The sequence below is a fragment of the Cebidichthys violaceus genome, unplaced genomic scaffold (genome assembly GCF_023349555.1).
Source record: "Cebidichthys violaceus isolate CVI_PGR_0920_01 unplaced genomic scaffold, fCebVio1.0.p SCAF_4, whole genome shotgun sequence".
Lineage (NCBI taxonomy): Eukaryota > Metazoa > Chordata > Actinopteri > Perciformes > Stichaeidae > Cebidichthys > Cebidichthys violaceus.
In genome coordinates this window covers 17201133-17225013 of record NW_027176594.1, presented here as the reverse complement: position 1 = coordinate 17225013, position 23881 = coordinate 17201133, and the positions used below count along the sequence as shown (strand labels likewise).

At 41.4% G+C, this 23881-nt stretch overlaps 3 protein-coding genes across 5 annotated transcripts in view; all 3 read left to right on the top strand.

Moving 5' to 3' along the window:
• The first annotated feature begins 2560 nt into the window (after positions 1–2560).
• LOC137884747 (probable ATP-dependent RNA helicase DDX5) lies at positions 2561–10305 on the top strand. The gene is made up of 13 exons (XM_068726734.1): positions 2561–2756; positions 3883–4078; positions 4171–4267; positions 4388–4521; positions 4870–4935; positions 5577–5718; positions 5844–6004; positions 6384–6556; positions 6999–7109; positions 7264–7325; positions 7424–7483; positions 9010–9231; positions 9477–10305. The coding sequence occupies exons 1-13, from the start codon at positions 2716–2718 to the stop codon at positions 9932–9934; spliced, it is 1923 nt and encodes a 640-aa protein (XP_068582835.1). The 5' UTR covers positions 2561–2715; the 3' UTR covers positions 9935–10305.
• A 747-nt stretch (positions 10306–11052) lies between these two features.
• Positions 11053–15880, top strand: polg2 (polymerase (DNA directed), gamma 2, accessory subunit). 3 transcript variants are annotated; one of them, XM_068727058.1, is made up of 8 exons: positions 11053–11923; positions 12463–12568; positions 13156–13261; positions 13767–13952; positions 14602–14643; positions 14735–14815; positions 15036–15136; positions 15236–15880. In XM_068727058.1, exons 1-8 carry the CDS (start codon positions 11446–11448, stop codon positions 15399–15401), a joined length of 1266 nt encoding a protein of 421 aa, XP_068583159.1. In that variant the 5' UTR covers positions 11053–11445; the 3' UTR covers positions 15402–15880. The 3 variants fall into 3 exon arrangements, with proteins under 3 accessions (XP_068583159.1, XP_068583158.1, XP_068583157.1); XM_068727057.1 differs by having other exon boundaries at positions 14599–14643; XM_068727056.1 differs by having other exon boundaries at positions 14506–14643.
• A 655-nt stretch (positions 15881–16535) lies between these two features.
• Positions 16536–23881, top strand: part of srp68 (signal recognition particle 68) — a 9983-nt gene continuing 2637 nt past the window's right edge. Inside the window, exons 1-13 of the mRNA XM_068726963.1 lie at positions 16536–16643; positions 17100–17166; positions 17763–17876; positions 18253–18448; positions 18697–18779; positions 18897–19006; positions 19236–19315; positions 19540–19680; positions 22427–22525; positions 22692–22756; positions 23072–23225; positions 23562–23656; positions 23783–23881. The exon at positions 23783–23881 is cut by the window's right edge and continues 31 nt beyond it. Coding sequence (XP_068583064.1) covers positions 16556–16643; positions 17100–17166; positions 17763–17876; positions 18253–18448; positions 18697–18779; positions 18897–19006; positions 19236–19315; positions 19540–19680; positions 22427–22525; positions 22692–22756; positions 23072–23225; positions 23562–23656; positions 23783–23881 — 1391 coding nt within the window. The 5' untranslated portion in view covers positions 16536–16555. The remainder of the gene's footprint in view (positions 16644–17099; positions 17167–17762; positions 17877–18252; positions 18449–18696; positions 18780–18896; positions 19007–19235; positions 19316–19539; positions 19681–22426; positions 22526–22691; positions 22757–23071; positions 23226–23561; positions 23657–23782) is intronic.

Sequence of the window (23881 nt, the reverse complement as noted above, 5' to 3'; positions counted from 1 at the left end):
TTCCACCACTGGTCAGGGATTTATCATAATGGACTACACTTCCATGGATTTGAAATAAAGTAATAAAGTCTCCGAGCAGAAAACAAACTGTGTCCCAGATGTTTCTGTGCTCTGAACATGTGATTTAGTGTTCTGCTTTTGAGTGTTTGGACAGTATTTTGGGGTTTAATAGGTAAAAATATAGAATGTCAGTTTGGCTCTTTGTATTAAGATTTTAGGGCTTGAAACTTGAACTCTGTTGTGAAAACTGAGCAACAACAACGATAGAATACTGTAATGTCTCCATTTGAAACACAGAACAGAAGCCCCAGAAATGTAAGAACCTGGATGATTCCTGATGCAGAAAACAACTGGGATTGGTCTCCTGCTGATCACAGAGAAGTATGTGTTGGAATTGTTGTTCTAGGACATTTTAGAATGATTTCTTTTTTTATTGGGTTGTATCCTGTTGGAGTGGACATCCTGGATGTAAAGGGATACTTTACATTAAACAAGTGTGTGATGCCTGGAAATGTAACTTTCTAAAAATAATTTCTTTACATTGTAGACCAAAACACCTTCTTTCCTGTGCAAGGCTAAAATGGATCCAAATGGGTCATTGTTAAGAGTCTTAAGTGAAGCTTAAAGCTTCAAAAGCAACCATTAAGAACATTTCTCAACCACTGTTAATACAACAGTGTTATGTTCTAAATGCCTGCTATTGTAGGGTTTCTCTATCAGATGTAAAGGAGGTAATATATGTGTTACAGATTTTGAATCAAATTTTCCATCTGCATGACTTATTGACATTTTAGTCAATGTGCTTTTGTGGTATTGCACAATAAAAAATACCATTTGTGAAATAAAGGGAGACAAGATTAATGGCCAAACTACTCCTTTTTAAATTAGATATTTTGTTTTAAGAAAATCTCAAACATGATTATGATCACCTCATATGTTGCCATTATTTCAGAAAACAGCTTGCATGTTTTATATATTTAAAATATATATTTATATTTGTTGTAGTTTTCATTTTGTGTGGGTTTTTTTGTTCTCTCTCTGCAGGTATCGGCATGTCATTTACATCAACCAAATGAAGACTGTTGTAACTTGTGATGGAAAAGCCACATGATGAAGATGGAGATCAGTGGGATGTTCAAACATTGTGTTCCAGAAGAATTTACTGAATACAACCAATTTCCACATTCTGTCACTGTTCTAATTGTGTTGCATTAGCACATTTCTCTTTTAAATATATGTTTCATAAATGTTTGTTTGCACTGGAGAGTTACCTGATCATCTGACGGAACTTTGTTGCTGCATTGTTTCTTCATCTCAAAAATTAAGTTTGTGAGTAATCGCAGCGCAATCCTATCTCCTGAAAACAAATGTATTAAAGCTTTGACGCAACAGACTTTGACTGGGGTTTGCCTCTTGCATCACACATTGCTTTATTGCAGAAACAGTATGTTCAGAATGAATATTATGTTGAACAATAACCAAACAAATGTCCCATGTTATATAATGCAGCTCCTTAAACAAACAGTATTGCATTGTCTCTTTTTCTCAAAACATCACATGATGAAAAATGTATTCAAATTATAAATGATGTATAGTAGGCTATTTTTAGGCTCAACCGTTTCTCCTCTCAAGTACCATCAGATCAATTGTCACATCTCGATCAATAATGTGATGATGGTATTCAAAGTCACACAATTAAAAGGTTCATACCACTCAGCAACCCAGCAATTCAGCGTCAATGCAACAGCAACAAGTGTGTTCAGGAAGATTGTGTTAAAAGGAACATTGTGTGGTGGCAGAACCTGACAGAAACATGTAAAAAAAAATATTAAATGGTTAGTATTCTATTTCAATGTTACAATGTAATTGAAGCCCTGGGTCTTTAAAATGTCTTTTGAAAATGTGTGGAAAAGGGTCAGTGGATTGTAGCCCTTCTGGCAGAATATGTATTACAGTAATAACCACACACAAAAAAGGCTGAGACTCCTTCTTCCCCCATGATTTTTGAAAAATACCTCATATTTGGAATATGTACCTGGATGAAAGTTTGAAGACTCATGGCCGACACGCTATGGTCCTTTAAATTAATCAAAAATATTCAACCAAATCTCTCAAAATCTCTTAGTATTTGAGATATTCTGGTAATTGACAGTGAAACAAAAAAACAAATAGGACTAAAAGACATGACTGGAATAGCTAGATTAAGCATGGATTAAGCATCCATTTGTGCTGCCAAATTGTACATGACTTGAAAAAACACAAAACGTACAAATACAAAACATTATACACAACTATTGTCAGCCAAAGATTTATTTTTCAAATATTATTTTCAGGATTTAATCATAGACGTATGATTTGATACAAATGTCCCTTTTTAATCTCTTTCTTGAGATGTTCTTTTTTTTTTAACATCTCCCTCTCTCTCTCTCTCTCTCTATGTGTATACTGTATCACCCTCTTCCACGACTGAATAACGTCACTGGTGTGCGGACACAAAATAGTACCACGGGTGTGCCAGTTGTGTGACGCGCATTGATATAATGTTATCCGCCCAGTCTGACCTCACATCCGTCCCTCTAGACAGATTTTTGTCTGCCGGCATTTTCTTTTTGTTTTACCTGTGCCGACTTTAGCTCTTAGATTAATCGTGTGTGTTATTGACCGGGTACAGGGATTTCAACAAAGTCTGCTTCTACCACAGTAGTCTGCTGCACAATGCCTGGATTTTCAGACCGAGATCGTGGCAGAGATAGAGGGTAAGCGAAGGGTCAGCTGTGGGTTTCTTAACGTGAACGGTTGACGTTAAGATGAACAGCTTAGCTGTCATGGCCGCGCTCTCATAACAAGACCGTTGTCTTGTAACGTTAGTTTATATCGCCACTACTTGTTATTTAGCTGCACTCGTGTATTAAAAAGAGAAACGCTGTTTTTATGCGTTTAACCGTTCTTGCTCTGGCGTATCTGTAATGTGTTCTGTTCCCCTGCCTGTTGGAGGTAAAATGGCAGCTAATGACAGCTCTGTGTCGGCCTGGTTGTTGTCATGTGACGCAGTGGTGTCTCTTCTTATGGATGCACATTTGAGACGAAGATTTTTGTCTCAAACGAGCAATTTATTTTGGTTTTAGTGGTTTTGTATTAGTTTTCTAACAACCCTAACCCTGTAATGCTTCCTACAGGAGGTAAAGCTCAGCCCCACAACGTTCTCGTTTTATCGTGTGTGTATAACGTTAAATCTGTCTCCATTCAGTAATATGACAGTTTATCATTAGCCCTACTTACTGGTGAGTGTTTACCTATACGGCAATATTTAAGAGCTATACATTTTAGACGTGGGACTGTGCACAGTGTTGGATTTGTCTGTATCAACACTTTGTACACTTGTTTGCTTAATAGCAAGCTATTAAGCGACTGTTTTTATGGAAAAATGCCAGAGATGCTCAGTGTTTAAAAAGCAAATAGTATTCAGTGATTTCTTTATGTGGTGCTATAAAACTTGGGAGGACAATGTCTGTGTATTTCACAATACTGTGTTAAAGGGACACTGCTGATTTAATACTGCATGTCCATACATTTGGAGGACTGACAAGAGACAGATTAATTTTTTTTTAAGTGTAGGTTTCCCTACTATAAACACCAAACCCTATGCTACCTATCAAGCAATATCCTCATTTCGTCCTTCAAACCATACCAAGGCCTCGAAGGACTGATGAGGTGATCCTGATGATGCATGGTGATCATCTGGTTTTATTTTTACTGGCTGTGTAGTACTAACCACAACTAGTAATATGACTTTTATGTGAGAATCTTGTGGAGTTCCCCTTTTAATAAGCGCCATGTCAGACCATGTGTTTTTTTTTCATGTGTCCTGCTCATTTACAAAAGGTATGGTGGAGGTCCTCCTCGTTTTGGTGGTGGTGGTGGTGGTGGTGGAGGTGGAGGTAATAGGAGCGGACCCCCTCCGGGAAAGTTTGGCAACCCTGGTGAGAGGCTGCGAAAGAAGCACTGGAACCTTGACGAGCTTCCAAAGTTTCAAAAGAACTTCTACCAGGAACATCCAGATGCAACTCGCAGACCACCTGTAAGATTCACTTCTCGTCGTTTCTATTTTTAATTCGTTTTTATTCATGTGGTTTTGCGAGTATGTGTGTTGACTGTGTTCTTCAATTGCAGCAAGAGGTTGAACAGTACCGAAGAAGCAAAGAAGTTACGGTCAAAGGCAGAGATGTCCCCAAACCAATTATACAATTCCACGAAGCTGCATTTCCAAGTGAGTAGAGATGAATGCGCCACCACACAAATATCACAAATATTTCTTTACCTATTACTTGTGTCATTGACAGAAGTTTTAAAGTTGACAGTTTAACTTGCATCGTCTTACTTTTTGCAGGCTACGTCATGGAAGTTATTGTCAAACAGAACTGGACTGATCCAACTCCAATTCAGTCTCAGGGGTGGCCAGTTGCCCTGAGTGGCAAAGACATGGTTGGCATCGCTCAAACCGGTTCTGGGAAAACCCTAGCAGTAAGTGAAGTACTTTTTAATTATGATTTTTCAGACCATTTCTACCCAGTACCCATATGAGGTTAATTTGTTGTCGCCTTTCTGTAATTAAGACATAACACTTTTGTCTAATGCTTAGACCTATTAGAAATCAGTTTTAGTTGGTAGACTATGGTTCATTACACTTTTGCCAAAAGTGATTGACCCAAGATCGAACAGATTGATGTGAATACAGAAACAGACATTTGAAATAATATTGCAACGGCTGAGGGAAGAAATAAGGTAATATCTACCAGGAACACTGATACATGTGCACTATGAATTCAGGTGTATATTTAAAGTCAGTCATTTGTGTTTTTCTTTCTTTAGTACCTTCTGCCTGCAATTGTGCACATCCAACATCAGCCATTCTTGGAGCACGGAGATGGACCTATTGTAAGTACACTTGAAATGATTTGTCCGAATGTGTGATCCTCTATTAGCGCCGGATACTATTGACAGTCCTTTTTTGTTTTATTACTATTTTGGAAGAACAGGAAATAACTTTTCAGCGATCGCAATATTACAAATAGATGCCCAGATGATGCCCAGGCTTCATATCATATTGATCCATGTATTAATCTGTATATCACTAATTAGACAGAATTCAAGTGTGTGCCCCAAAAAAAACAGTGAAGCTTATATCTTTATTTGTTACGTAACTTTGTGTATGCCTTGTGTTTCACCTGGCTGCAAGGATAATTATCTCTTTGGTGAATAAGTTGTCCAAGCAGTACCATAATGTTATGGTATCAGCAGGGTTATCTCCCTCTTGGGAGGGGCCAGATATTTTGCTTGAGATTACAGCTTGGCATGCTATACAGAGCCAGTATAAATGGGGCAGTTGTGGTCTTTCTTGGTTGTGTTAAAGTTACTTCTCTCTGGCTAAAGATTGTCCTACATGAATGGATAAACACAAAAGTAGTTGTAACAGCCCAATATGCATGAGTCTTACCTACTCGATCAATTTATTTAATGTTATGGATGCAATACACATACCATTATGATTCTGATCATTTATATCCATCTTCCTTTAGTGCTTGGTGCTGGCGCCAACCCGTGAGCTGGCTCAGCAGGTGCAACAAGTGGCTGCTGAATACGGCAGAGCTTCCCGTCTCAAGAGCACCTGCATCTACGGGGGTGCCCCCAAAGGACCCCAAATCAGGGACCTTGAGAGAGGTACGCTTACTTTGTTATTGTCACTATTTCAATATATTACTCAATTCATTCAACTTTGCCGTTAGGGATTTGTTTAATTGGTTTTAAGGTTAAATATATGATACTGTGTTTTCCCCATGTTTTAGGGGTTGAGATCTGCATTGCTACCCCGGGTCGTCTCATTGACTTCCTTGAGTGTGGAAAGACTAATTTGCGTCGTTGCACCTATCTGGTGCTGGATGAAGCAGACCGCATGCTGGACATGGGATTTGAACCTCAGATCCGCAAGATAGTGGAACAAATTCGGGTATGTTGTGTTTTCTTTCACTTGGCACACAATTGACATTACTATTGAGACAATCTCAGAGTCAAGTAAAATGTCAGATCACAAACATGACTACTAACCAGCTGTTATGTTTATGAGAAGTATTTTGCCCAGTACCCAAATAAAATAAAGACTTAGCTGGCAAGAAACAAAGTTCTCCAGAGAGATGAATTCAATTCATACCCACACAAGTTGACCAAACAGCCTGTGATCAATACTCATTCTTCAGAACTCGCCCAGATTAACTGACACTAAATATTAGACTAGGACATCTTTAAACGTGTTAACAATTAAATATGAGTGTTGCATTTCATTTGAAGCTGCAAAATAGGGTTGAAGTCCTCCTTTTTGTCCTTACCAGCCAGACCGTCAGACTCTGATGTGGAGCGCCACCTGGCCTAAGGAAGTTCGCCAGCTGGCTGAGGACTTCCTGAAGGACTACGTCCAGATCAACATTGGCGCACTGCAGCTCAGTGCCAACCACAACATCCTGCAGATAGTTGATGTTTGCAATGACATGGAGAAGGAGGACAAGTGAGTAGATGATTCCTACCTCTTTATTAGCATCAGTCAGTCAACTGATGTGAACTTTATCAGTCAAACCTTGTTTAAATACTCAAGTAGAACAGATTGTGTATTTAATCTCAAAACACTGACTTGCATCAGTAGAAACATAATGTGAGGATCAACAATGAGGCCTGTACAATAAAGATAATTAAATGCATCGTTTTTTCCGTAGCTGATGATTTGCTTAAATAACAAACAATTAACTTTCGTCTTTGTTGTTATTTGATACCTGCAAATAAATTATGCAATCGCTATAGGGGCAAGTAAAACTGACTTAGTGCAAAAAAAATATATAAAATAAAAAATGTACCTTAACGTTGAACCCTGAAAGTCTGTTGCCGTGACGGACAATTTTACATTTTGTTCACTAAGTTTTGTCTCAGTTTCCTCTTTGCTTCGTCTCTGTTAGACTGATCCGTCTGCTGGAGGAGATAATGAGTGAAAAGGAGAACAAGACCATTATTTTTGTGGAGACCAAAAGGCGTTGTGATGAGCTCACCAGAAGGATGAGAAGAGATGGGTAAGGATCTCCTCCTTCCTCCCCTCAAAGAATGTCTCTTTTCCTTTTTTAACTTGTGTTAAAATTGAGGCTACGTTAAATTATACCATTTTTTTCCCCTTATTGCTCCTACTTGTTGCATTCATGTTTAATGTGTTCAATTTGTCTGTCACAGGTGGCCAGCAATGGGGATTCATGGAGACAAGAGCCAGCAGGAGAGGGACTGGGTCCTTAACGGTTAGATTTGATAAATCACATCGCAAGTTACAATTTAAAATATGTAAACATCACAGGCTGCTCTGTAACTGAATGAAATCCTGTCCATCTCCCTTCAGAGTTCAGATATGGCAAAGCTCCAATCCTCATCGCTACAGATGTGGCCTCCCGTGGCTTGGGTCAGTATGCCATTGAGTATCACCACTTTCTTATCAGTGTTACACTTACTTTAAAGAAAGTGGTTTTGCTTTCTTTAACTTTTCTATGCATTTTCTGAGTTTTTCTCACCTTAAGGTGGAGTCTTTGTGGCAGGCGCTAGGCATGACAGTCCCAGGCCTCGAGAGGGAGAAGGATGACATATTGGAAGTGCTCAACTGGCTTGCCACCCAGTGGGCCTAGAGAGGTGAAAGCTCTTGTGTGCCAGTGAACTTCAAAAGGCTGTGTGGCTAAGCCTTTGGCTCTGATATGTTGGTGAAATACACACACATCTGTTCTCTGTCCATGGATTTCACCTGACAAACGCCATCCAGCTGTTTCCAACTCAAACGTTAAAAAAAAGAAAGAAAAAAAGAAAGATATGCTTGATGTTGTGACTTTTGCCTTGCATGCTGTTGTGTTAGAGAGCGCTGTATTGCAAGTCACTTGTTTGAGATTTGGAACAATTGTTACCTTTCGGAGCTTGTATCACATAGCATGGGTGCTTGAGAGCCTGTCTAAGCTTTCAGTCTTTTTCTTTTCCCGTCAAAGTGCTGGATTTCTTGAAATGGAGAGAGCAGTTTGAAATCTTTTATTTGTCTCTGAAAATTGATGAGACCTGGCACATGTGTATAGGGGTTAGTGGGAACATCTAGTGAGAGGAGACAGAGAGTGAGACAACTCAAACCAAAGTTCCTCCCTCGCCTGCGTTTTAAAGTCATGTCGAGACCTGCCAACGAGAGACATTTTCTCAAGTGAACACTGGCTTCTTGGAAGATCTTGCCTTGATGAGACGGATGAAGTGGGTGGGGGGAATTGTTCCGTGCTCGGTGAGGGGTCCCACGAGGTTCATGTCTTGGGCCTTTTACATTTTTTTTTTTTTCTTTTTTCTTTTTTTCTTTTTTTTTTTTCTTTTTTTTTTTTGAAGGGGCCCCTGTTCAAATTAGCACTTGGTCTATTTTGTCTTGGCAAGACGTGCAGTGCGGCCTTTAATATCAAGCTTCTTTTGAGAGTGTACTGGGAAAAACGGACCTGCAAAAATGTACCCCTGAATGGTCCTATATTGGCACATGAGGAGGGCCCAGTGCATATCGTGGCCCAACTGCGTAGAAGCTCCTGGATGTCACTTGACAATTTGTGGGGGATTTCGCTGCATTGGGAAAGGACTAGTGAATGCATACTCCTTTATGGTAAGACTTAAATCCATTTTTTTTTCTCCCTTGGTTAACAAAAGGGAGAGTGAATGTCGTTTGGATCTTTTTGATTATGGTAAGCAATTGGAGTGTGCATCGTTTCTCTCTTCCCACAGTAGTATTCCCATGGAGTAGATACAAGAGTATACACAATCTTATGTTGTTTTTTAACACGTTTTTCCCTCCACAGCCTAATGACCATTTTCTTCCCCCAGCCTCCACAGTTGCTAACTTTTCCCTTTGATCTGGCTGTTGTGGTGTGCAAAATCCTGTGTGGCCTCCATGTTTTGTTTTGCCACACTGCAACACTTTCACAGATGTGGAGGATGTGAAATTTGTCATCAATTATGACTACCCTAACTCCTCCGAGGATTATATCCATCGCATTGGACGCACAGCCCGAAGTCAAAAAACGGGCACAGCCTACACCTTCTTCACCCCCAACAACATGAAACAGGCCAGTGACCTGATCTCTGTGCTCCGCGAGGCCAATCAGGCCATTAACCCCAAGCTGATCCAGATGTCAGAGGACAGAGGAGGTAAAATCAGACACTTGTTTACATTAATAATGGTTTTTAAGGAAGAACTAGTATAGCTTTTAGAAGTCAAGGCCCCTGCTGATTAATTTGTCTATTTATATTACTGATTCATATTGTATGCTGCTTCATTAGGAGCTTATATCCTCCTTTAAATGAAATATCATCTTTGACTTGTCTCAAAAGACCATTTTTAGACACCTTCACGTACTGTTTTCCCCTTTTGTCCCCGTCTTCCTCTCATGCAGGTCGTGGTAGGGGGGGAAGAGGTGGCTACAAGGATGACCGTCGGGATAGGTATTCTGGGGGCGGGAGGAGCAACTTTGGCGGTAGTAGCTACAGGGACAGGGACGGCGATAGAGGGTTTGGCAATGGGCCGAAGAGTGCCTTTGGTGGCAACAAGGCTCAAAATGGTGGCAGCTATGGAGGTAACAGTGGTAACTCTAGTGGTAGCTATGGCAGCAACAATTACAGCAACAGCAATGGACAGGGTAATTTTGGTGCTCCGGCAAATCAGGTGGGTGCCTTTGGTAATCAAAGCTTCCAGGGGCCCCCTCAGTTTGGGGCCATGCAGAGGGCCGGTCAGAATGGCATGAACCACCCACCATTCCCATTCAACTCTCAGCCACCGCCACCACAGGCCCAACAGCCACCACCTCCACCACCAATGGTGCCCTACCCCATGCCACCACCCTTCCCACAGTAGATATGATGTACGCACAATATATGGAACCAACATGATTTTGGTTTAGTCTTGAAATCTTACAGTATGATTATTATTATTATTATTATTATTATTATTATTATCCTTTGTACTGTTTAACTTTGTTTTGCTTACAGCAGGGTTGGAATTATTCAGTAAACCCAGAGCATTAAAAGGAGTCATAGACAGGTCTCCTAGTGCACTTATGATTGACGCACTTTTTCCTTGACTGTTTTTTTTGGGTTACATTCCTCAGTAATTTATTTTTACTAGGTAATGCAGTGTTTTCAGTTCGTGGTATGTTTTAAAGTGATGTTATGAATCATATAAAAAGGGTGCGTGAGACCCTTTTGAATAAAAATAAGAAAATTGGACCTGTGTGTTGTGTTGATTGTGTGAAATTAAGAATGAATTATAGAACTTATGTTTTGATGTGGATTATCTGTTACGCTTCATTCATGAGCCAGAGGCCTGAACACATCTATGATCTCACCTTAGAGGTTGCATAGAGAGGATGATGAGGGAAAATTACACTTGGCGTTAGTATACCAATATTAAGCAAGACTTCTAGGAAACAATGCAGCACAGCAATTTAAGCTAAGCACATTATTAAGCATCATGAAATAATAAAATTACCACTTTAGTTTAGGGCTACAGTTACCATCTAGGACACTGAGGTTATGTCCTTAATTAAACTGTCCATTGGTTTATATTTTGTTGTCTGGTTGCAGTTTTACTTTTAACTCTTTAAATGAGTACTAAAAGTTCTTGATCCTACTACTTTAAACAAACAAATAACGTATTTCCTCGTCAGAATTTTACTGTAGACAGAATAAAAAGTTTCAGTTCATTGAGTTCACTTAGAATATGTTTGGTGTGTTAATTTTTTATCAAAATTATGAAACGCAATGCTATGAGTAAAAAAATGTATAAGCTTTAAATAAATAAAGCCTTTTTTTCTTTTTGTTTAAGTAAACAAGACCCCAAAATTACAGCGACTGTATTGAAGTTTGGTTATTTCAGAATGACACTGAATGCATCACGTTGCCATAACACCTGACTGAAGAATCTGTAACCCGGATGTAAAAATATCACTTCCGGGTCGTACATCACATGTAACTCCTGTGAATTCAAACGTTGTCCACCGGCCATCAACATTGAACATTAACTGTGTGACAAACATAGTGATAAAGTGCCAGGCGAGTGCATTCTGTGTTTGATGTACCAGCATTTACGTAATGTAGCCATGTAGCATTAATACCGTGAACTAATGACAGTATGCTATCAACGCTCAACAGGCAGATGATGAAGTCACCTCTCACTGAGCTTGTGTTTTTGTGTTCAACAGAAACAGTTAACTCTATTGTTGCTTCAAGTGAGATTACTTGCTCGATTAATGCCTAGCTAACACTTTAACAGTTTATTTGCCATTAGCATTTAGGGTTTACTTGGATATTACTCATGAGGAGTCATCACTTCAATAGACAGGCTTTACTTCTCTCAAGCTTCTCGTCATGTTATCTTACTGTGTCAGAAACGTCCTATGCACATTAAAAATCCCACCATGCAGTGCAACACTGACTCTGCAACACTCCAGGAGACACTGCAGCACGTCGTCAAGTGAGGACTTGGTCAGCACTTTGCTGCAGCTCTGTGTGGACAGACACTATGTCTCACCCGGTCAGACTAACACCGAGCTGTTCCAGCGGGGCATGAGCTGCGTCTATGGGCCTCTGGGCATGGAGCTGAGGAGAAACCTGCTGGAGCAGTGGTGGCACTCTATGACCAGCTCCTCGGCTCAGGTGTTTGGGATAAACACCCTGAGCAGCAGCAAGGACGCAGCAGCAGATGGAGGGGGGCAGCTGAGGATTGTTGAGTCTGACTATTTAAAACACACACTTGAACAGAAAGAACTGAGCAAGGAGCAGCTCATCCAGGAGGTACAGGCGCTCATCCAGAGGTCCCCCTCTCTGAGGACAGACTTTCTACAAGGTAGAGTGCTGCACATTCCAGAGGGACTCACTGTTTGATTGTTGTGACATTGATGCGATTTCACAAGTACTTGCACTATACTGCATGATGATTTTATATATAGACCACCCTTGGTTCAGAAAACAACAATAGTGATACAGTAAAATTATGAATAATTGGTAGTTTTAAGGGACTTTCTTGGCCTTGGTTGAGTCTATCCTAGTTCAATCCCCATCTATCACATATTATATTTAGGTTAAGGGTCATATTGGTTAAGATTAGGACTTTCTGGGTACTTGGGTTTGTACCCATCATCATCTTAGATGGTGTCAGTCTGTAAACCTCTGCATAGAACCAAATATTGCACCAGTCAAATATTGTAGAGGGACAAAAGGATAGCGCATCTCTCTTTGGAACTGATGGCACCTATCCTCAGCTTGTAACAAAACAGTCAAATGAAACAATGTTTGTCACCTAATTACTTTCTATGTTGGAAGTACAAAATTAGAATTAATCGTATGCTAAATGAACAGCTATTAATAAGTCTTGTTTGTTCTCAGGTGCGTTGGAGCAATATGTCCCCTCGTTGGAGCTGGTGAACAGGAAGCTACCCTTTGGCCTGGCTGAGTCTGGTCTGTGTTTCCAGCTCTCAGATGGCTCTGGTTGGTGAGGCTTCATCTACTGTCCGTCCGTCCGCATGTGTAGACACACACTTGTGAAAAAGTTTATTCTCTCACTACAGCTTCTCCATATGAAATTATGGAACTCGTGCAAATACATTTTGCTCCTTCGTAGTCAATGTTGCGTGATGATTTTATGTTAATACCACCTATGTGACATGAAGACAAGTATTTGGCCACAGTAATCAAGTAGTCTGTCTTCACTGGCAAAATAATAAGCTTTTCAACCCACTCCTCTTGGGATACTAGCAATATGCCCAACTCACTGACTGCTAATCCTATGGTCCATCAATATGAACATGTATTATATGTATCCATATTATAGACTCTTATTTTTAGTTTTTTTGTGGCCATTTTGATGTATATGAATGGTATCAATAACTGTTTGCATTTAAGTTGTTGATTGTTCATTATTTAACCACTAGAGGGCGAGCTTGCCTCATTTTTTCTGAGATAGTAGACATTTGTGCTTTGTATTTCACAACAAATTAGTGCTATTTAAATACAGTAAACTAAAAAAAGAATATGCATAGTGCTACTGTAATTATTATGTAATGGTTCTGTTTCTGCCAGCCCAGCTGAGGTCACCCAGACGTCTCTGGTGTGGTTCTGCTCTCCTCGTACCTCTTCCCAGTGGCTGGATCACTGGGCGAGACAGAGACTGAAGTGGTGGAGGAAAGTGAGTATTGTTAAATAAGAGGAAGCATTTCAGAGCCTATCATCACTCAGATACACACACACACACACACACACACACACACACACACACACACACACACACACACACACACACACAGCTTTCACATGGTGAAAACAGTATGTAGAAAATATGCTTGTGTTTTGCAGATTTGACTTGGATTACAATATATTTATAACCACAAGGTGGTTTTGCAGTGCATTACTTGAGCTCGAGCACAAAGAGGGTTGTTTTCATGGGCTATTCACATTAAATGGCCAGTCTAATCTTATGACTTCCCATCATTGATACTTATTTCTATTACTTGAAGATACACTCCCTGATATTCCTGGAGGGCCCAAACACAACATTTCTCCCCAGAGGGCGACTAGACCTATCTAGACCTATCTAGGAGATTTGGGTCGAAGTCGAGCAGTGTGTCTTTAAATTATTACTACATCAAGATAGCTTCCGTTACATGAAGTCAGGCCAACCCATGTCTTTCCAGTTCGCCCGGTCCCCATCAGACTTCAGCAGTAGTGACGTCCCGGTGGAGGAACTCGAGGGGGCGGCGTCTCGCGGCGTGAAGATCATCTACAGCTTCCCGTGGGGACAGGAGCCCCTGGAGACGCTGTGGAGCAGAGGACACTCCGAGCTGCTGCAGACACACAAAGGAGTCCGTTCCAAACTACAGGTCAGTCTGCTTGTCTTCATGTGGATACTGTCTTTTTTTTTTTCTTTTTTCTTTTTTGCATACTCGCTATGTCTGCATTCAGTTTCTTACCCCATCAGGCTGCCATTGGCAAAAAGTCCCATAGAAGGTGTAGAAGCATTGTAGTTTGGAACATTAATCTACCAATCATGCTTAACTGCATCATCGAGATACTTCCAGAGAAATGTCTGTTTTTAATCTTCCTTCACTGTTTTGTTTTAACCACATTGTGAGCCAGGTCAAAGACAAATGTTTTATCACCTTGTGATGGACAGTGTAGTTTTTCAGATTCTTGTCTTTGAACGCTGATGGTCTAAGCTAGCAGTCAGCAAAACGGGTTCCCCAAATTATGTGGCCCTCGCAATGAAATCAGAAATTTCGCTGATAGGCCTTTTTTCACAGAAGAAGGTTTGACACGTCAGGAAAGGCACAGGCGTAAATGATGAAAGGAATGAGTAGATGAAGCCGTTGACGTTTCAAAGATCATACACACAAGCGTCCGGTGACCACACGCAGTTTCTAAACACAATTTCAGTGTCGAGATGGCCGTAAGTCGGTTCCTCACGTCGTCTCGGTAACCGGGAACATGGACCGCGGTGTGATGGCCTTTCTGTCCAACTCACTCCAGCAGCTCAAGAAACAAGACAGCAAGCAGAAGCTGCTGAGGAGAAAGGTGATGATCCACTTGTATTCCACTTGACACTTGCCCTCTCTTTTGTGATGTGATCCTTCGGTCACTAGTTTTGGTTCGCTGTTGATTTCAGGTCCTGAAGCTGCACCCAGTGTTGGCTCCGGTCAAAGTGGCTTTAGACATCGGCAGGGGAGCCACTATGGAGCTGAGGCAGGTAAGAAACGCATCTGTTGACAGTAAACATCAATGATTAATTGATTTTTTTTAATCTTGATTAAATTTGTGAATACATATCTAAAAAGTGAGTCATGTGCTGTGTGAAAAGGATCTTTCAAGTGACTGTGATAGAATCCGTACCAAAGTAATTTAGTTGAACTTGTTCGCGGTTTAGGCGATAGTGACAGTCGATTAAAGAGCATTTGATTATTTTGTAGGTGTGTGAAGGGCTGCTGCAGGAGTTTATGGAGGCTAAGATCCCTGCGTGGCCTGGGTATCTCGAAACTCTGCCAACGTCAATGGAGCAGCTGAATGCAAAGTAAAGTGCAATTCAAGTGTTGCAAAGTTCCTCATTAGGAGCGAATCATCTCCTGCTGTGTGTGGACTGACTGTGTGTCTCTGTGTCGATGCGTTGTAGGTATGACGAGATGGGAGTGCTGTTCACTGTGGTGATCGGTGAGAACACGCTGGAGAGCGGCCTCCTCCAAGTCCGCAGCAGAGACACCACCATCAGAGAGACCAAGCACATCTCTGAGATCAAGAACTTTCTCTCCAGATACATTTCTGCTGCCGACAACATCTGAATGGACTTTTTTGTTTCAGCAACTAAAAGGAAAAGTCTAAATATTGTGCAGCATCCCTTCCTGGTGAGGAATATTTCTTCAGAGCAGAGCATTTAATGGAAATTCTTTTCCAGAATTACATTTGACTCAGTGTGACCTCAGTGTGACCTCAGGTGAATTGCGCTGATTGGTGGTAATTCTGTACCTCACTTTTTAAGAGGCTAAGAAACTTTTTTTGTGACGTGAAAAAGAAGATGTGTGCATGTTGCTCGAAGTTCATGTGGACACACCCATGTTGCATGTACCCCCAGTTTTTTTTTGGGTATGACTTGAGGACTTCCACTCACCCTACAGTCAAGGCAAAGATGTGGCTTAGTACATGTCTCACTGTCTGAATTCAACAGGGTGGTATTTACATGATTGGAGGAGGATTGGGATCAGTGTTTGCTCAGGTTTCTGTCTCACTTTCTATTCAAATATACAGTGTCTCTTAAATATTTGATTTTTTTTGTTTGTCAGTTTGTTATTGTCCTTGTGCTCCCTGTTAGTTGTCGTACATTAGCTGATTATTAATGTGCAACTTGTGAATCAATGCTTCTCTTGAGGTTCAAAGATCATTCTTGACCCTGGACAAAACAGCCTCCCCTCAAAGTCCATTTTGTAGCTGTTCATGAACTTCCAATCATATTACATGATCTTCATCATATTTCACGTATATCTATAAACTCTATGCAACAGGGACTTTGAATTAATAATATTCATCTACAGTCACATCAGACAGATAGTTAATCATATGTATAATGCTGAATAGTGGGTTATCATTTCATAATTACGTTCTCTCTTGATTTCCTTGTATTCCCTTATGACCGAGTTTTACGTCATCATAGGTGATATGCTGCTTATCAGTGCTCTGATATGTAATATATTGTTCAATTGGGGATTTTGTTCAATCAAACATGCTTCAATCAAACATTATGTACTTCTTAATAGGAGCTATGCCGAATATTTTCCTGTAGAGGCAACACTGCACAATTTAGTGCCAGTAACACACAAGCACGTCCGCTAAATCTCGCGAGGTTTGACGGTAGCTTCGCCCCTCCCTTTGCCGTCATTGGTCACTGGTTCTACAGCTTACTGAGCATGTGTATGCGCCGCTTAGCTGTTAGCATTTAGAGATGGCCTCAGACAAGCAAAACGACGCTAAATTGTCCTCCACGGATGAAAACAAAGAAAAGTCATCGGATGGAGGACTTGGACTCGAAAGTATCCTTCACAGCACCAGACGTGCAGTTTTTTTTGCTGCAGTTTATGTGTCCGGCTCAGAAGCCTCAGGTAGCCCGCTAGCTAGCTCTGTTATAGTACAACGTTAGCTAGCGTAGTTAGGCTACGTGTCACACTGAAGCAGGCTGTCAGTGGCACTCATGAAAAGCAGATTTATTTGGCTTGTCTCGAACTTTTTTTTACAAGTACAAGGACGGTAAATAAGTCAAGCATGTCAGTAAATGTGTGATGCAATAGACGTGTTCACTTGTCTTGAGTTTCAGCAGCAGCTAACTTACGTTGCCGTTTCTGCAACGTATCACAGGACCACAGTCACACTTTCTGGGTGTGTAAGTCCAGTGCTAGCATGGCTGTCATACTCGTACTTGAATATGAATAACAAATGTACTACCGTGTGTGATGATAAAGATAAGGTTGTCCCTTAACATTGATTCGCAGTTTTGCAAATAATCAAGGAGTCCCAGCAGCAGCATGGTCTCAGACACGGAGACTACCAGAGATACCGGTGAGCTGTGCCCCGTCATACATCCCCCATAATACTGCATTAACCGTAGCTGTGTGGCTGTCTGTGGTCAACTGTCGGGTATTGTGTTGCTTTTCACAGAGTGGTAACAGTTGTTTCATGATCACAAGCCCTTCGTTGGTCATATCTGTTAACTTTTTTTAAAATATAAAGATGTTCAACTTCTATTAGTGACTTTTTCTCTTAATTACTGTTAATTCTGGAGACCAAATCCTTGTTTTATGCACTGAGCAGAAACTGTTTGTATGGAAACCTCTGCTGCCATATGGCTCACATGAGACTGATGTACAAATGTCTCTTCATACTAATTTAATTACCCACACTTGTACAATCTGCAGTCTAATACACATATTCTACCGTCACTACTGTTAGCTCAAAGTGGCTCAATTCATAAATCAAGAAAGGAAAATACCAAATCTTCCTCGATTTAGGATATTGTTTCAAAGAAATCCTGGCATTGTGTTTGTGAAAATTGACTCTGTGGTTGTTGTGTCCATTGAGAAAAACCGAGATGGAAATGTACACGTATGTGTTATTAATTTAATGTAATGTAAACATCTTTGTGTACCTGTGTGCAGGGGTTACTGCTCCCGTAGACTGCGCCGCCTGCGCAAGACTCTTGGTTTCAGAATGGGCAACCGACACAAGTTCATTGGGAAGAAAATAACTGTCGAAATGCTTTCTGACAGCAGGTGAGGAATGGAAAGTCTGTGCAGTTAACTGGCTGAATTTATAGAAGAGCCTGGTATACAGTAAATATAGGTTTGACATACAAACCCTGTTTGATGCAGGATAATGATTGCACATCACACATTAGTTTGTCCCCTTCCTATCAAAACGTGGTGCTCGTTATCTACATAAGAGGTTTGCAACCTTTTGTAGTTAAATGCTTTTTGTTATGTTAAAAAAATCAATATCACATTTTTTCCCATTTCAAAAACCGACCCATTATGCGTCTCTGCAGCCGAGGGAAGGTTGTCTAGCTAACTGTGAAAGCATGTTTGTTTTCAAGATAAATTGTGAAAATGTGCTTCCAAGGAATTGATGCACGGACCTTCCCTTCTCCAGGTATCTGTTGCTGGTTTTGATGGAGGCCGAGCGTGCGTGGAGTTACGCCATGCAGCTGAAGCAGGAGGCTAACACAGAGCCACGCAAGCGCTTCCACCTGCTGGCACGACTACGCAAGGCTGCCAAGCACAGCGAGAAACTGGAGAAGCTCTGTGAGAGCCCGCGCGTTGACGCCAAGACCAAACTTGAGGCGCAGGTACACAGTACAGATTCGCCTTCAACCTGCTTTAAGGGACACAGCACAGGTGTAAAGAATGAGGGGCATGCATGTGCTATGACATCACAGGCCCTCAACTGTCCAAAAGTGCTTTCAACTTGTGCCCTTCGCCTCTATACTTGATTTTGATGGTCGCTTGTTTCTATGTTTGCAACAAAGTTACTGACATTGTTGATGCATAGAATTTATCATTTGAAATTAATAATGGCTTGTGTATTTCATTTCAGGCATACACTGCATACCTGACTGGTATGGTGGAGTTTGAACTGCAGGAGTGGAAGCTCGCCATGGAGGCCTTCAACAAGTGCAAGTGAGTTTTAACAGCACTGCAGTTTCTTAATACTTTGGCAGAATATGTGTCTGTCTGTCATGTTTGAATCTTTATGACTTTTGGGAATTCTAAACAACCCCATTTTGGTCTCGTCAGGACCATCTATGAGAAGCTGGCCAGTGCTTTCACAGAGGAGCTGGCAGTTCTGTATCGCCAGCGCGTGGACGAGATATCGCCCAACATCCGCTACTGTGCTTACAACATTGGTGAGTAACGCACAAGCACACACGGACGGGGGAAACTGATCCCTCTCAGCACAACTGATGCCTGTCTTAGACTTTTTTTAGGAATCCAGAGACGTAGTTCTATGTCCCAAAGCTCATATCACTGTCCTCTCTAACACACACACACACACACACACACACACACACACACACACACACACACACACACACACACCATGTAACTGGATCTTATTTTTCTATCTGATTGCAGGTGACCAGAACGCCATCAATGACTTGATGCAGATGAGACTGACTGGAGGAGGAGGAGGCATGATGGCTGAGAAACTAGAGGTGAACAAACAGGAGTTGAACATTAGTTTACGTTCTTGTATCATCAACTTTAGTCTCAATAAAAAAAGCTGAACATTTGTATGTATGTATGTACGTACACACACACACACACACACTTGATATTCAGTGATGAAATCCTAAGACGTCTTAGCTCCTGTGGATCAGATAATCTTTTGTTTTTATAAAACCGTTTCATACATTAATTTTTTTGTATTCCTCCTCAGGCCCTGATCACTCAGGCGAGAACCAAGCAGGCCGCCACCATGAGCGAGGTGGAATGGCGAGGGCGGACGGTGCCCGTCAAGATCGACAAGGCCCGCATCTTCCTGTTGGGTCTGGCAGACAATGAAGCCGCTATCGCTCAGGTCAGTATATTAAGTTCCTGCTTTGTAGGGGATTAAAACAAACTGCCCTGCACTCGATGTGAAGCCGTTGTTGTTAGTAGCTCTTAATATCCTCACATGCCAGCGCTTGCAAATGCATGCTAAAAGTGTTCCTATGGTCTAAAGCCCAAATGATTCGAGGGTATGTGTGATGTAAATTTCTGCCCATGTCCACATGCTTCTCAAAATAAACGACTGTGTGGACCATACACACCAGAAAACATGAGACCGGAATCGATCGCTACGTTTTGTCAAGGGTGAATTAGCTTTAGTGTAACTTAGCCTTGTTGGTAGGATGGCTCAGTATTTGTTGGTGTGTTGATTCTTCCTGTGGCAGACTAATGACCGCTGATATGGTTTGACTTGTAGAAGTGTTGCTGATTTTTTTTAAATTTTTTTTTTTTACGTAGCTGCCAGAGAGAGCAATTTGTCCCTTTTTTGTTTTCCGTCTGTCGTCGTTTGAGGCTTTGTGGTGGGTTTTACTTGGAGTGTTTTGGCGTCAGTTTTGGGGAGGAGTGCCTCTTTCCCTGGCAGCGGGTTCACCTATGGAATTGTGGGAAGAGCTCTTCACTTGGGAGCATCTCTGTGGCTTTGAGAGTGTGGCTAGCTTCCTTCTTTATTAAGTATTATTAAATAACAGCAACCCAATTGAAGTGTATGAAACTAATTTACAGGTTCTATAAAATGTATGAAGTGAATAAGAAATGTGTTAAAAAAATAAAAAACACTTCTCTGAAATAAGCTTGCAACTACTTTGAACTCCCACAAAGAATCGCAATAGAAAAGTCTCAAAATGGGCGTGTGGCCTAAGTTTTAGCAGGACACTGCCAACAGTCTGCATAGTTCCTAAAACTTTCAGTAGGTGGTACTCTCCTCTTTATGGTCTCTCGTGTCACCTCACGGCCACCTCAGCTCATTTCTCATGTGTCCTTATGCCAGAAGGCTCAGCACGCCCTGCAGACATACTTGTCACACCCACATCCACTCAGGTCTGTGGCATGCAGCCTCTCTCATTGCACGACTGCATTCTGTGCATTTCAGCCCACACATGAATACAGGGCGACACCCAGCAGGCCTCTGTGGAGCGATTGGTATTATCATCTCCCAACACCTTCAGTTTCGAATGGGCCCTTTTTGGGACTCAACTGTAGCGTTACAGTCCATTGTTAAGCCATTAGTGGTTGTAACTGAACGTGTGGGAAGCTGCTTTAAAGCTGAATTATTGCAGGTTTTATAAAATTTAGAAATAAAGTCCTCAACTGTCTTTAAGTGATGGAATGAATGTTGTAAAATTTGCACGTCTTGGGTGCCATTTGTCCCATATTGCTCAATAGAAAGTCGAGAGCAATTCACACAAACAACTGGGGACAGGAAACACCATATTGGGCCATACATCAGTCCTAGTGGAAGTGCTCCGTCCTCCCCACTCTAATCGGTTTATCTGACCACCCCCCCGCTGAACAAGAGAGGATGGTCGACGGGTTGAGCCGGTCATGCTAGGCGTTGCCAGGGTGTTGGCACGAGTGAGTTGCACTAAATAACATCAGCCTCCTGGGTGGATGAGAGCTGCTGTCTATTCTCACTGCGAGGAATTTTCTCGTAACATTCTTCCACTGTGTTGCTTCCGAGAGTTTTTTGAAGGTGAATAAGTGACAGTAATGTCATCCATAAAGGTGTTAAACAACTTTTACTTGAGTTAAAAATTTAAAAGAAAAGATACTGTATCGACATTTCGTCTTACATTTACATTTAAACCAACACAGCCGTTTTTCTTTAAATATGAACATAGACATGGGAGACTATCGTAACACAGGCCTGTTGTATACAAGTGTGTCGATGGTAGAGCGGTGAGGTGAAGAACAATCCTGTCACTCACAAAGAGTTGAACCCTGAAACTCCAGAGTGTGATGAGTTGTATGCAGGAATGTACCGGCAGCCTGCCGGGCCACATACCTGTGCCTTTCCCCCAGTTTGCCACAGTCACATCCCTGCTGAAACTGTTGCTCTTTGCATCAAACCACTACGACTTCTAAACGGATGAAATAGTTGAGTTCGCATTGGTTAACTTTTTTTTTTTTTTTAAATTATTATTAGTACAGGTGTCGTTTAATCAGGTGGAAAGTGGTAGTGAGCGTGTCTGAGTTCATATATTGAAGCCAATGTGTCTACATAATTAATCCTTCAACAGTTTATGTTCGTTTTAATTTTTAAGATGTTATTGGTGCAACCACTCAGAATAGAGAGGCGAAGTCCCGCCCCTTCCTGTGGACCACCACAGGACCTTATTTCAGAAAACAATATGTACGGTAGTCCACGGCAAGAGACAAATACTTTTTTGATCTCGTTTGAATTGAGCCATGAGTTATGCATATGATGTTTGTCAATATAAAAGATCATCTTTGAAGTATTAGTGTGAAAATAAATAACATAGAAAGACAACACACCTAAAAGTTGTGTTAGTGACGTTTCTCACTGAAGCTACGATGGTCGTGTGTTTCGTAACGAGATTTACGTTTCACTGTAACGGAATTGCACCACGGCTACATATACGGCACTGAATGCACCTTGCATGTGTTTAGACCGTTAGGGATTAACTAATCAGATCTGCTTGATCAATATCGATGCTGATACAGTCCTTGTTATGCCAAGTGGGTATCAGCCAGGAATGAACAAATTGAACCATTTCATTTAGTTTTCTAAATGTTTAATTATTGTTTGTGTTGTGCAGACGGCTAACGAGGAGACCAAAGAGCATCTTTATGAGACCCTGCTGGCCGAGTGCAGAGACACCATCCAGGCTGTGAGAGAGGAGCTCAAGAGTGAGGCGGTAAGATACTGCAGGTTAAAAAGTTGGAGAGGGATGTTTGTATTTTTGATCTAGATTTTGCTAACGGTTACATCATTAGTTTAATTTACAGCTTACTAGCTAAATTAAGACATCAGGAAAAACAAGAATGAGAGAAACGTTCAAATCACATTGCTTGTCTTTGTAGAAGCAGCGAGAGAGGGGCTCTGATAGTGACAGCAACAAGGTGTCCAACCTGCAGTTCCTGCACAGGTAAAAGAAACGTGTTCTTGAAACGGTGACTTAATTTGTGCTGAACGGTCCCGGCCCGCCGCATGCGGAATACACTGTTTGATAATTGATGCATGTAGTGCGTACCCGGAAACTCTTAATCGTAGGAGATGTGAATGGAAACATCAAACTTGCCTTTTTGCTCCAAAGATATTCAGTTTGCTGTCATACATTGCAAAGAAACGTAACATATCCAGGCCAAAGCATGAATACATCTTTCCACCCTCTGATGTTTCTCTCTTACATTTATCTCCCTAATAATCGAATAATAAATATGCTGTTGATCTCCTCTCCCAGTTACCTGACCTACATCAAGCTGTGCACGCTGGTGAAGAGGAATGAGAGCATGGCCCATACTCTGCAGGCCAAACTGAAGGAACCCGAAGCAGACGAGAGCAAGAGAGGGCCCCGTCCACAGGATCTCATCCGTCTCTACGACATCATCCTGCAGGTACATTTCTGGACATTCAATACGTCGTGATCTTTTTCAATCAGAAGCTTTTGCATGTATTCAGAAGATAGAAAGAAACGTGTTTCTTAGCTTAAAATATGTCAAAACAAAGGTCACTGCCTTTTAGATACAATAATTGTCCATAACAGCAGCATATATTTTGGTTAGTATAATACATTTGTTGTCATTTCCAGTTTCCTGGTTACCGATTTGTTTGATCTGTGTTGTCGATGGTGAGGGGATGTGTACTTGGCCTTGTTTAGACAGACGATGTCACTTCCTTTTCAAAGTGTTAACTCACCTCCCTAACTTTGCTCTGTTCGTCCGTCCCTCAAGAGTCTGGCTGAGCTCTCCACCCTGCAGGGCCTGGAGGATGACCACACCTTCCAGAAGGAGGTGTCCCTCAAGACGCTGGTCTACAAGGCCAACAGGTCAGACCCAGTTCTTAACTTGACGTCCTTGAGCCCACGATGTATTACTCTTGTGTTCATGTCTTTTTGTTGTCACTGTCTATGCATGTGTTGTTAACGTGTTCCTCCCCTCTGAACCCCTCACAGGTGTTTCTTCATAGCTCAGTCGTATGTGCTGGTGAAGAAGTGGAGTGAGGCATTAGTGCTGTATGAGAGGGTGCTGAAATATGCCAAGGAGGTCCAGTC